Raw genomic sequence first — 13,568 nt, 5'->3', positions numbered from 1 at the left:
AAATCTACTCTTTAGTAAAAAATAAACTTACTTTAGAATGAAAGGTACTTGGTAGCAGCAATTTTCTCCAATGAAAACACTTTTATGTTTTAGCTTAATATCTATTAATGTATATTTGAAGCTTAATACATGCTTTCAAGTAACAGCAGCATGATACACTTATCAGTCTAAAACAACAGCACATGTCAGGGGCTGTTGTTATCTCACTGATGAAGTAGGGCCAGCTTCATGGGAGCTGAACTGAATTCTCCAAGAAGTAACCACATAAAACAGAGATTTTCAACCTTTTCCTTCTCATGGCAAACATAAACTAATTACTGACATTCTTTGGCAGAACAAAAAAATATATTTGTTGCCAATCTGACAAAAATAAATATAATTTACAAAAAATAATAATAGTAATTACCTACCCTTTTTGCTCCAGAGACTTTTTAAAAAAGCGGAGCCTATACTTGTATAAAAAAATTTCTGGTGCCAAAAATTAACCAATCAGACACAACCTATTATGCAACATGACTAGTAAGATGCAACTCTAGCCCAGCCAGTGTGGCTCAGTGGATTGAGTGTCATCCCATGGATTCCTGGTCAGTCACATATCCAAGTTGCAGCTCGATCCCCAGTGGGTGGCATGCAGGAGGCAGCAGATCGATGTTTCTTTCTCACGTCAATGTTTCTAACTCTCTCTCTCCTTTCTTCTCTCTCTAAAAAAAAAAAAATCAATAAAGGTATATTTTAGAAAAAAAAAATGCAACTGTATTATATGACATATATTTATGGTTCAAGACAGGGCATTCATACTGGACAGCTATTGTTGTTTTGGCTGTTGTCTCTTTTTTTTTAATCTAGGGGAAAAGAAAAATGGCGGCAAAGTGAATGGTAGCTACACAGACCATCTCGCAGGACAAAACTGGAATTAAGACATTATTGTCGGGAAAAAGCAGAAGAAAAGCAGCTTGCGAGGATCATATAACCAGGGACACTGACTCGATCCTGGTAGGATTGCGGAGGCACAAGAAGGGGGGGTGGGAGCCTATGATAGGCAGCTGCTTTAGCTGTGGGCAGTGCCCTTGGGGTTAAAGCCCCAAGTGTCTCCACAGCACAGAGCCAGGACAGATGCTAAAATAGGCACAGCCTCTTACCATGGGCTCCAGCAGAGGGAGGGCGGACTGGACTGGAACTGTTTGGGAACACTCAGGATTTGGAGGACACTCAGAGCTTAAGCTGAGTTGCAGCCACACAGGACAGGGGCCATCTTACTCCTTCCCAGGACACTGGGGAGAGGCAGCGGCCCCTCCTTTGGAGATTCAACCCCACCCATTCAAAGGCAAATTGAGGCTCATTAACAACCAGCATCTGCTCCACCCTCAGGAAATCTCCTTACACTGAGCACCTGAGACAGTTTCATTCAACAGAGAACCCAAGGCTCTTCAAGTAACCACTACTGATACCCTCCAGGCAAAAAGCTAGAAGATAACTGAACCATTCCTGGGCTAGCAACCCTAACCAGGAAAGTAAGAATTGAGAGTGGTGTTTAACGTGAGTCCTCCCTCACTCATCCAAAACCAGGAGAGGGAGCCACAAACAGCAGAACACCAACACACACAGGAAAAATTTGGCAGTCTCCAAAACCCACTGAGATAGCCAAAATGGTGAAACAAAGAAACAAATCCCAAATGAAAGAATAAGAGAACTCTGTCGAAGATGAGATCAACAAAATGCAGCTAAGCAAGTTATCAGAGGTAGAGTTCAGAGCCATGATCTTAAGGAAGCTCAATAGCATGAATAAGGACATTAGCACCATGAATAAAGATATAGAAACACTGAAAACCAACCCAATGGAAATGAAGAATGACACAGCAGAAATTAAGAACACATTGGAAGGACTAACCAGCAGAATAGAGGAAGCTTAAGACCAGATCAGTGAATTAGAACACAGGATAGAAAAAAAATGAACCAACCAGTAAACCAAAAGGAAAAAACAATTAAAAAACAGGAAGACAGCTTAAAAGAATTGTGGAACAACTGGAAACATAATAACATGCACATCATAGGAGTCCCCGAAGAGGAAGAAAATGGACAAGGGTTAGAGACTATATTTGAAGAAATAGTGACAGAAAACTTTCCTAACTAGGTGAAGGAAGAAGGCATTCGATTTCAAGAAACACAAAGAGACCCAAGTAAAAAGAACCCAAACAGGCCCACACCAAGACACAGAGTATTTAAAATGCCAAAAATTCAAGACAAAGAGAGAATCCTAAAGGCAGCAAGAGATAATCAACAGGTTACCTACAAAGGAAACCCCATAAGGCTATCAACTGACTTCTCAACAGAAACACTACAGGCCACAAGGGAGTGGCATGAAGTAATCAAGGTCATGAAAAACAAGATATGAATCTAAGACTACTCTACGCAGAAAGGCTATTATTCAAAATAGAAGATCAAATAAAAAGCTTCCCAGACCAAATAAGGTGAAGGAAATACATTAGCACCAAACCAGCACTGCAAGAAATGTTAAAAGGACTGCTGTAATTAGTAAAAGAAATAGGAAAAAAAATATAACCACAATAAACAAACATGGCAATAAATAAGTACATATCAATAATGACTTTAAATGTAAATGGATTGAATACTCCAATAAAATGACACGCAGTAGCTGATAGGGTAAGAAAGCTTGACTCATCAATATGTTGTTTACAAGAGACCCACCTCACAACAAAAGACTCACATAGGTTGAAAGTGAACGGATGGAAAAAAATCTCCCAAGAAAATGAAAAGGAAGAAAATGCTGGGGTAGCAATACTCATATCTGATAAAAGAGATTCCAAAATGAAGGCCATAACTAGAGACAAAGAAGGCCACTATATAATATTGAAAGGATCTATTCAACAGGAAGATATAACCTTGATAAACATATACGCACTCAATATAGGAGCACCAAAATGTACTGAAAATCTCCTGGGGGACTTCAAAGGAGATATTGACAGCAATACAATCATAGCAGGGGACTTCAATACCCCACTGACATCACTAGATAGATCCTCTAGACAAAAAAATTAGCAAGGAAACAGAGACTCTACATGAAGCACTAGACCAAATAGATTTAATAGATACCTACAGAGAATTACACCCCAAAACTACAGAATTCACATTCTTCTCAAGTGCACATGGGGCATTCTCAAAGATAGACCACATGTTAGGAAACACACTAAATCTCCACAAGTGCAAGAACATTGAAATCATATCAAGCATCTTCTTAGATCACAATGCAATGAAACTAGAAATCAACTGCAACAAGAACGTGCAATGATATTTGAACACATGGAGGGTAAATAGCATGTTATTAAACAATTAATGGGTTACTGAGGAGATCAAGGAAGAAATAAAAAACTTCCTGGAAACCAATCAAAATGAACACATAACAACGTAAAATATGTGGGATGCAGCGAAAGCAGTTCTGAGAGGGAAGTTCATAGCACTACAGACCTACCTCAAGAAGCAAGAAAATTTTCTAATAGACTATCTAACCTCACAACTTAAAGAACTGGAAAGTAAACAGAAAGAAAACCAAAGAGCAGGTAGAAGGAAGAAAATAGTAAAGATCAGAGCAGAAATAAATGAAATGGAGACCAAAAAACAATTCAAAGGATCAATGAAACAAAGAGCTGGTTCTTTGAAAAGAGAAACAAGATTGATGGACCCTTAGCTAGACTCTCCAAGAAACAAAGACAGAGAACCCAAATATACAAAATCAGATATGAAAGAGGAGAGGTAACAACTCACACCACAGAAATACAGAAGTTCGTTAACAACTACTATAACAATTATATAACAACAAATTCGACTATCTAAGCAAAATGGACAAATTTCTAGAAACACACAGTCTCCCAAATCTGGACCGTGAAGAGATAGAAAACTTGAACAGACATGTAACAACTATGGAAATTGAAGAGGTAATTAAGACTCTCCCAGCAAACAAAAGCCCAGGCCCAGATGGTTTCACGGGGGAGTTTTACGGAACATTCAAAAAAACACTAACACCCATTCTCCTCAAACTATTTCAAAAAATTCAAGAAGAAGGAAGACTTCCAAACTTGTTTTATGAAGACAGCATAATTCTAATTCCAAAAATCAAAAAAAGACACTACAAAGAAAGAAAACTACAGGCTAATATCCCTGATGAACATAGACGCCAAAATTCTGAACAAAATACTAGCAAATCAGATCCAGGACTACATCAAAAAAATTATTCACCATGACCAAGTGATATTCATCCCAGGGATGCAAGGCTGGTACAATATTTGCAAATCAATAAATGTGATACACCCCATAAATTAAATGAAGAATAAAAACCACATGATCATATCAACAGATGCTGAAAAAGCATTTGCCAAAATCCAGCATCCATTTCTGATAAAAACTATCAGCAATGTGGGAATAGAGGGATCATTTCTTGACATAATAAAGGCCATATATGAAAGACCTACAGCCAACATCATACTCAATGGGCAGAAACTACAAGCATTTCCCTTAAGAACAGGAACAAGACAGGGATGCCCATTTTTGCCACTCTTATTTAACATAGTACTGGAAGTCTTAGCCACAGCAATTAGAAATGAAGAAAAAATAAAAGGGATCCAAATTGGAAAGGAAGAAGTAAAAATGTAATTATTTGCAGATGACATGATATTATACATAGAAAACCCTAGAGACTCCTTCAAAAATATACTGGACTTAATAAATGAATTTGGAAAAGTAGCAGGATACAAAATTAACGTCAAGAAAACGGTGGCATTCTTATACACCAATGATAAACTCTCAGAAAGAGAAACTAAGAAAACAATTCCATTTACCATTGCAGCAAAAAAATTAAATACCCAGGAATAAATTTACCAAAGAAGTAAAGGACCTATTTGCAGAAAACTAAAGGACATTGAATAAAGAAATAAAGGAAGATATAAAAAAGTAAAAGCACATACCTTGTTCATGAATTGGAAGAATTAACATAATTAAAATGTCCATACTACCCAAAGCAATCTATAGATTCAATGCAATCCCCATCAAAAATACCAATGACATATTTCACAGAACTAGGACAAATACTGCAAAAGTTCATGTGGAACCAAAAAAGACCCCAAATAGCCACAACAATCTTGAAAAAGAAAGACATATTAGGTGGGATCACAATACCAGATATCAGGTTATACTACAAAGCTACTGCAATCAAAACAGCCTGGTACTGGCACAAAAAACAGGTATACAGACCAGTGGAACAAAATAGAGAATCCAGAAATGAACCCAAGACATTATGCTCAATTAATATTTGACAAAGGAGGCAAGAGTATACAATGAAGTAAAGACAGCCTGTTTAATAAATGGTGTTGGGAAAACTGGACAGCTACATGCTAAAAAATTAAACTAGACTATCAACTTACACCATGCACAAGAATAAACTCAAAATGGATAAAAGATGTAAATGTGACCTGTGAATCCATAAAAATCCTAGAAGAAAATGTAGGCAACAAAATTTGGGACATCATACGCAGCAGAATTTTTACTGATACGTCCCCTAGGGCAACAAAAACAAAAGAAAAAATGAACACATGGGACTATATCAAACTAAAATGTTTCTGCACAGCAAAAGAAACAACTATCAAAATGGAAAGGCAACCCACTGTATGGGAGAGCATCACTGCCAATAATACATCAGATAAGGGGTTAATTTCCAATATATAGAGAGTACACATACAACTCAATAAAAGGATGACAAAGAACCCAATAAAAAAAAAATGGGCAGAGGAACTAAATAGACGCCTCTCCAAACAGGACATAGAAATGGCTAAGAGACATATGAATAAATGCTCAACATCACTAATCATCAGAGAGATGCAAATTAAAACAACAATGAGGTATCACCTCACACCTGTCAGAATGGCCGCCATCAACAAATCATCAAACAAGTGTTGGTGAGGGTGTGGAGAAAAGGGGACTCTAGTACACTGCTGGTGGGAATACAGACTGGTGCAACCACTATGGAAAACACTATGATGTTACCTCAAAAAATTAAAAATTGAATTGCCATTTTACCCAGTGATCCCACTTCTAGGAGTATACTCTAAGAAGCCTGAAACACTGATCAGAAGGAATATATGTACCCCCACGTTCATAGCAGCACTATTTACAATAGCTAAGATCTGGAAACAGCCCAAGTGTCCATCAGTAGACGAATGGATAAAAAAGCTGTGATACATATATACAATGGATTACTATACAGCTGTAAGAAAGAAAGATTTCTCATCCTTTGAGATGACATGGAGGGACCTGGAAAGTATTATCCTAAGCAAAACAAGCCAAGCAGAAAAAGACAAATACCACATGATCTCACTTATTTGTGGAATATAATGAACATAACAGTCTGAGGAATAGGGCAGACCCAGATACATGGAAGTAGGGTAGATACTGACAACCCTCAGAAGAGGGAGTGGTAGGGGGAGGGAAGAGATAAACCACAGAACTTACATGCATGTATGCATAACCAATGGACATGGACAACAAAGCCAGTGACGGGGTTGGGGGGATGGGGAAGAGGGTGTCAATGGGGTAAAAAAGGAGAAACATCTGTAACAAAAATAAAATAAAAAATTAAAAAATTAAAATTAAAACACTCATTTTGAATTTGAGAAAAAAAAATCTAGGTGAAGAGAAGTCAGTGCCCCTGACTAAATGATCAGGTAGTATCAAGTTTTAAAAATTCTTGCAGCACACTGGTTGCAAACCACTGACACAAAGTGTCACTTCTCAGGAGGTGGTACAGCAGGTATTACCATAGCCTAAACAAAACCAAAATGTTCCATCAAGTTATTTTAAGGCACTTTGAAAATGAGAAGAGATCACAGCCCCTTGCCCATCACTGTAGAGCACTTAGGGATGGGTCTACAGTGATGGGCAGGGGGCTGTAGAGCACTTAGGGGTGGTTCCAGATTCAGTACAGATCTCTGCTACAAAGGGCAAATGAATCTACTAGTACAAAAGAGCAGGCCAGATGCATCCTGCAGTCTTCGTATTGCATCCCTGCCTTCTTGACTCATTGATATTTGACTTTCTTCAGAGCCCACAACTTAGCCAGACATGGAAGAAGAAAAAAAAAAAAAAAAATGCACCATTCTGCTGATATAAAACTTCTGTGCTGCGAGAATCAATGTTTGGTGGGGTTAGTGATAACACCAAATCCAAACTACTTTCCAATTCTGATTAGATACCAATGTAAAAGCTATTTTTATTTCTAACAAAATAGAGATGTTCACTGTAATTATAATATTTAACACACTTGGGCGCACAAAAACCTCTCCTCCCATTCTTGGGCACTCAATTTGACCTGAGGCTCTCTCAAACTGTGTATTCCTTCAGTGATTAAACCTCTAGTCTCTGTGGAGTATGGAAGGATCTAATTAACAATGATTTTCTTGATTTTCTCTGGTTATCTTCAGCTCTTTATTTGAACATATATTCCCCTTCCCCAGACTGTCACACCTAACCTCCTGGTAACTACTACTCCTCTTTCCATCCATCGTAGCATCTCCAACATTTTTAGCTTCAGGTGAGTTGACCTAAGACTGAATAGTGTGGAAAAAAGAAAGGATCAGAAGACATTCATTCAATCATTTGCTCATTCAAATATTACACTGTTTTCCTCTAAGCCAAGTGTGGGTCTACAGAGTGAGACTACAACAATGAGCAAACAATAAAAGGTCCACCTACGAGAGCGAACTATCTAGTGGAGGATACAAAAGGGCAGAAAGACAACTATGTCACAGTGGATGGTCACCTTTAGGATGGAGGTGCTCAAGTTAGTAAGCAAGTTGTGGGAAGAAGATTTAAGAATAATGAGAAGTTAGGAAAGGCATGTAATAAATCCCTAAGCTGTGTCCTGCAGCCTCTATAGAAACTTATCAGAGGAAACAGCATGTACAAAAGCACAGCTGCACCTATGGCTAGAAAAAAAACTTGTAGCATCCAAGACAGTAAACATTCTGGACATTTCAAACTGATATTCTTTGAAACATGTGTTAAAGATCTATTTTATGGGATAGAGAAAAATAATTTTCTATTAATAAAAATTAAACAAAGGGTTCACTTATTAATTTATTTCTACTAAACTCAAAGAGTCACTTTTCTCATAAAGAGTAGAAAGGGTGCCCTGGCCAGTTTGGCTCAGCAGTTAGAGCATCAGCCAGCAGACCAAAGGGCCTCGGGTTCGATTCTGGTCAAGGGTACCTACCTGGGTTGCAGGTTAGATCGCTGGCCTCAGCCGGGGTCGTGTGGGAGGCAACCAATTGATGTCTCACACCGATGTTTCTCTGCCCCCCCACCTCCCTTCCACTGTATGAAAAAATCGATGGAAAAAATTTGCTTGTGTGAGGACTAATAAAAAAAGTAGAAAATGATCTACTACTTGATCTCTCTCACCTTTTATTCAATGATTTTGCTAGGATCCTAACTTCTTGTGAGCCTAAGCAAAATAAGAAATTAAAATCTTAAATATTTAAGAAAGAAGTACATCTATAAGTCAAATATCACGTTTCATATTTATTCTAGAGATCTTTTAGTGTCCCTTACAGAATGGACACCAGACATCCCTTGTACCCCTCTAACTCTTAAACTCCCTCTGATTAGATGGTACAGGATGGTACAGGGTGATTAGATGGTACAGGGTGAAAGGGAGGGTCCAAAGATTAGGCTAAAAATGTAGACAGGGATCAGATAATACTGAATCTTGTAACTCATGAGAAGGTGTCTGCACTACACCTTAGGAGCCATAGTGAATTTTTGAGAAGATTTTAAAAAGGGGAACTATTATAAGGCTGTTTTTGTAATTCAAGCTAGATATGCTAGTGACTTAAGTAAGATGAATACAGTAGAGATAGAGTGACCCGTACTTGAAAAATAGAAATTATTAACTGACTAAAGTTGGAGATAAGAGAAAAGGAGGAGAAAAGAGTAATTAAGGATAATTCTTAAGTTTTAGACTTGAGTAGTTGGTAAATGAAGACACCACAAGCTGAGATAGAGTATACAGGGACAAACAGATTTGATATAAAAAAAACATAAATTCAGTTTCATACATGTTAAGTGATGTTCTTATAGGACATCAAAATGAAGATGTTTATAAATATGTCTGAGACCAGGAGAAAGATTTGGGGTGAAGACAGACATAAGCAACATAAGTACATAGACAGAATCCATGAGATGAATGAGAATACTAGAAAAAGTAGAAATACATATAAAAGTACCTAGGGAAAGCCATGAGAATCTCCTGTATTAAACAGAAAGAGGCTGAGAAGAAACCACCAGAGATAACAGAAGAAATGCAAGAGCGGCAGTATCATGGCTTTGAGAATCTAAGTGGTCCAAAATGTCCAGTGCTCGACATGTCCTCTAAATTACCAAGAAATCATTGTTTGTGAACTTGTTGAGAACAGTTTTAGTAAACAAAGATTAACCCCAGCTGCAGCACTTATTAGCCATGTCAACTTCAGCCAGTCACCAAATCTCAGGTTTCTCATCTGTAAAACAGGGAAAACAAAAATGCCCAGCCTTCCTACCTTACGGTTTTATTATGAGGATTAAATTAAATTCCATAATGTATGTAAAAGTACCATATAAACTTTAAACAGAGGGTATAAACAAGTGTTATTTAACTGTGCTGTTTTTCAAGCTGTTCAAGGATGTCAATTCTCTCTTCTACTCACATGGCTCAGAAGTCACATTTGACTTACACTGGCCAGTATAGCAGCAGAAGCAACACAGGCAAAAGGTGTAAGAAATAGTGCATAGTACATGTTCTCTGTTCCTTGCCACTGACACTGCAAAAACATGTTTCAAGACAAAGCCTTCATAAGCCCAGAGCTTTGAGTGGCTGCCATAAGAAGAGAGCCCTATAGATTTCTCACCTTGGCATGTTTTATGGGGACAATGAAATGCTGCTGCTTTAAAACAGGAAGGTGTTGGAATTATGATCACAGCAACTAATTGCAGTGTAAGTAACAAGTAAACAAAAACAAAAAAAAACAGAGGAAAATCCCATCTTAGGCAGTAATCAATGAGACATCATAGGGGCTGTCACTCACTCTAATGTACTGATTTTTATTTTATGGGACAGAGTAAATCACTAATCTTCACACTTGATTCAACATTCTTAAAGTTACAGAAAAGGTAAACAAGAGTAACAAATGTACATAACAGAATTTCTAATGAAAGTACACTGGTTGGGGAAGTATGAGACAGAGTACCAGTGAGAAAAAACTGTCTCCCCGCCTCACAATTCTTATACATTGTTTGTACTCCAAATTTTCTTCAATCCTTAGTAAGCATACTTACACCTAAATGTCTGACTGGTTGTGTATTTGTGTTAGGCCAAAGACACACTGCCCAGGTGAGTTTTTAGAAATAAACAGAAAATAGAAAAAGTAACTAGGACCAATTTCATGAAGAAGGAATTGTTTACTCTTCAAATATTAACAGTAAGTTACTGCTGCCAAATGCCAAATTACTGTTTGATATGCCTAAATGGAATGTGTGTGCTGAAAAATGGCAATTACTCAGAACCAAGGCCAGAAGTAGAATCCAGGTCAGAGCGAGGCACAAGGGCCCATTGTGCCTCCTCACCAAGAACATTAAATTGCCCCCACTTCTTTATTCTGACCTTGACCCCTCTCATTAGCTTTGACAAGCCATGAAAGAGGATTATAATTGCTTCAATCCTAATGCAGTTGAAGTGAATTACATGAAAGAAACACTTAACAAGGGATGTGTGCTTGTAATCATTTTTTAAGGGGGGGGTGGTGATAGGACGCACAGAGAAAACATTTCCACAACTCTCAGAAATGTCTTATTTCACAAAGCATCATTAATAAACCCATCAAAAAAGTCTGACCACTACCTTCTGCTCTAAAATTTTTGACTATTTCTAAATAGATTGAACTATGAAGATTATGAACGGTTTCTTTGAAAGCAATATTGTAAATACTGAAAGCAATTTCATAAGGCTGCTGGTTTATATAAGGGTCTAATCATCGGATTAACTGAGCAACAGCTCAAGGTGACTACTTTGAGAAGGGTTCATTCATTAGGACATACAAGCTCTGGAAAGAGATGTTGTATTCAATGTTGTGTCCCTTAGGGATGCCTTAATAGCAGTTGCTGAATTGAATTCAGGTAATAAGTGACAATGCAAGGTCATGAACTTAAGTGGGCTTTTTTTTTCTAATTCCTCATCAACAGTGTTTCATTATCCCCAATACTCCTTCTTGCCAGTAACTAGCTAGATGTTTTCTGTTCTTGAAAATTTGACTATGTATATTCTGTTGCCATAACTATTTTCTTTCTCAAGTTGCTCAGCTAAAAGGGCAGAAACCATTAAATCATTAAATCACAATATGCTAACCTCATAAATGTAATTACTATAACTAGTATTCTTAAAAACTGTATTTTTTTAAATTTTATTTTTGTTACAGATGTTTCTCCTTTTTTACCCCATTGACACCCCCCACCCGCTTTGTTGTCCATGTCCATTGGTTATGCATACATGCATATAAGTTCTGTGGTTTATCTCTTCCCTCCCCCCACCACCCCTTCTTCTGAGGGTTGTCAGTCTCTACCCTATTTCTGTGTTTCCGGGTCTACCTACTCCTCAGACTGTTATGTTCATTATATTCCGTAAATAAGTGAGATCATGTGGTATTTGTCTTTTTCTGCCTGGCTTGAAAAACTATCTTAAATTGAGCTGACTACTAGCATTATTATCCCAGCAACTTAACTGTAGTAAACCAATTTACTATAGCATGAGAGACAAGCTAAAACTAGAACATTCTAAATTGGCTTCTGGGAAGTTTGGCTTCCTTTGCCTTCCACCCTCTCCAGGCTGGCAATGCCAAACACTGAGTGTTGCTGTAGTTTAATCATCAACGTTGGGGAGGAAGGGGTTGACAAAGATTACTTAATCTTCTCTGAGAGTGGGGTGTATTAACAAGGAAAGAATAAAAGCTGCCAGAAATAATCCTGTTAGATATAAAAATCACAATATTTGCTATTAAGTAAACTAGAAAAACGTTCAAGCGCAATTACACACGCCCTGTGTCGTGCACACCAGAAAGCACAGGGTCACGCGGGTGCGCGGAAAGGTCAGGAAACGCACCGTGGCAAAGCCTCGCTCTGCATCAGAGCGGAGGAAGCCAGCACTAGGAGCAAAGCACGTACTCAATGGCGCAAAACCACTGACTCGAGGGGAAAGGAGGGGAGGAAAGTTAGTTCCGCGCTTGGTCGCCTAGTCAGGGGGCCAGTCTTTAATCTAACAGCACCGGAAACCACAGGGCCTAATTACTAAAATCGACCCGACGCCCAGCTTCGGAAGGGGCTCCCTCCAAGACCGGGGGCGGGGCCGGCGGGGGGCGGGCCCGGCGGGGGGCGGGCCCGACGGGGGCGGCGCCGAGGGGCGGGGCCACGCGCCCTGCAGCCGAGGGGAGGCCCCATTCCTGAGCCTGCGCTCCTGGGAATCGGGGGATGGGGAGGATATCCCCGAAGGAGTCTGGCGGTACCTGCGCTGGAAGTCCTGGGCGAAGGGCTTCAGGTACGGGTCAACCTCCAGAAGTCTGCCTAGTTCGGGCACGTCCGCCAGGGCAGCAGCCAGCGCCGCCTCCGAGCAGTCGGCCGGAGCCGCCATCTTCCGCCGCAGCCCGAGTAGCCGAGGCTGGAGAGGGTCGAGCGGAGCCTGAGCCGGACGGGCGCTCGAGCCTGGAGGAAAGCGGCGAGGGCGGGGCCGCCCAAGGCCCTTTATAGCCCGAGAACGTCCGCGGGCCCTTCACCCGCGCTGGCGGGAGGGACGTGACCACGGCGAGCCGGAGCGCACATCCCGCGGGGAGGAGGGGCCTGGCCTCCGCCACCCACGCGGCTCCCCGGGAGGCCGCGCAGACCGGCCTTTTCCTCCCCAGCCCTACGCCCGGCCAGGCGGAGAGGCCGGGGGACGCGGGTCCGAGTCCACCCAACTCAGTATTTACCCTGACCCGCTCTTGGCTCCGGAGCGAACCCTCTGCTTTTCGTTAAACAGCTCCCACTGGCGGCACCCCCTCCAAATGGATATCTAGTTTTTTTGAAACTTTCTGCTCAGAGTTCTTAGATTATTTTTTTGTTGTTGTTAGGGTAGTTATCAGGCAGATCAAGTGAATCACAGAGTGGGAAACAGCCAAATATACATATAGTAATAACTCTTGAAAAAGTATCATTAGTTAACTGGACATCTGCTAGGTTTTCCCGTCTCCTAAATTTAACCAAAGAGGCAGGATCCTGGAATCGCTCCATGAACACACTAGCGGTGTGGAAGTATTCTCAGGGTTACCAATGGCTGAGAATTGAAACCATGGCAAGAACTTCTCATTCCCATACCTTAGGGGGGAAATGGTCTTTTGTTTTTGTTTATAATTGATCATTGTTGTAGCAAACTATTTAAAAAGTGGAGACCAGCTTTGAAAATACCCTTTAGTCATACAAACAAAATTGAATTTAGCTTATATTGCAAG

The 13,568-nt window shown here is 39.9% G+C and overlaps 1 protein-coding gene across 2 annotated transcripts in view; it reads right to left on the bottom strand.

The window, feature by feature from the left end:
- The window catches only part of GBE1 (1,4-alpha-glucan branching enzyme 1), a 360,857-nt gene extending 347,983 nt beyond the window's left edge, over window positions 1-12,874 (bottom strand). Inside the window, exon 1 of one of the 2 annotated variants that reach the window (XM_036243257.1) lies at window positions 12,591-12,874. In XM_036243257.1, the coding sequence (XP_036099150.1) occupies window positions 12,591-12,715 (125 nt within the window). In that variant the 5' untranslated portion in view covers window positions 12,716-12,874. The remainder of the gene's footprint in view (window positions 1-12,590) is intronic. The other variant, XM_036243255.1, reaches the window with a different exon arrangement.
- Between the last annotated feature and the right edge of the window lie 694 nt (window positions 12,875-13,568).

This window comes from Molossus molossus, unplaced genomic scaffold, assembly GCF_014108415.1.
Source record: "Molossus molossus isolate mMolMol1 unplaced genomic scaffold, mMolMol1.p scaffold_m16_p_5, whole genome shotgun sequence".
Taxonomy (NCBI): Eukaryota; Metazoa; Chordata; class Mammalia; order Chiroptera; family Molossidae; genus Molossus; species Molossus molossus.
This window is presented reverse-complemented; position numbering and strand designations above follow the sequence as displayed.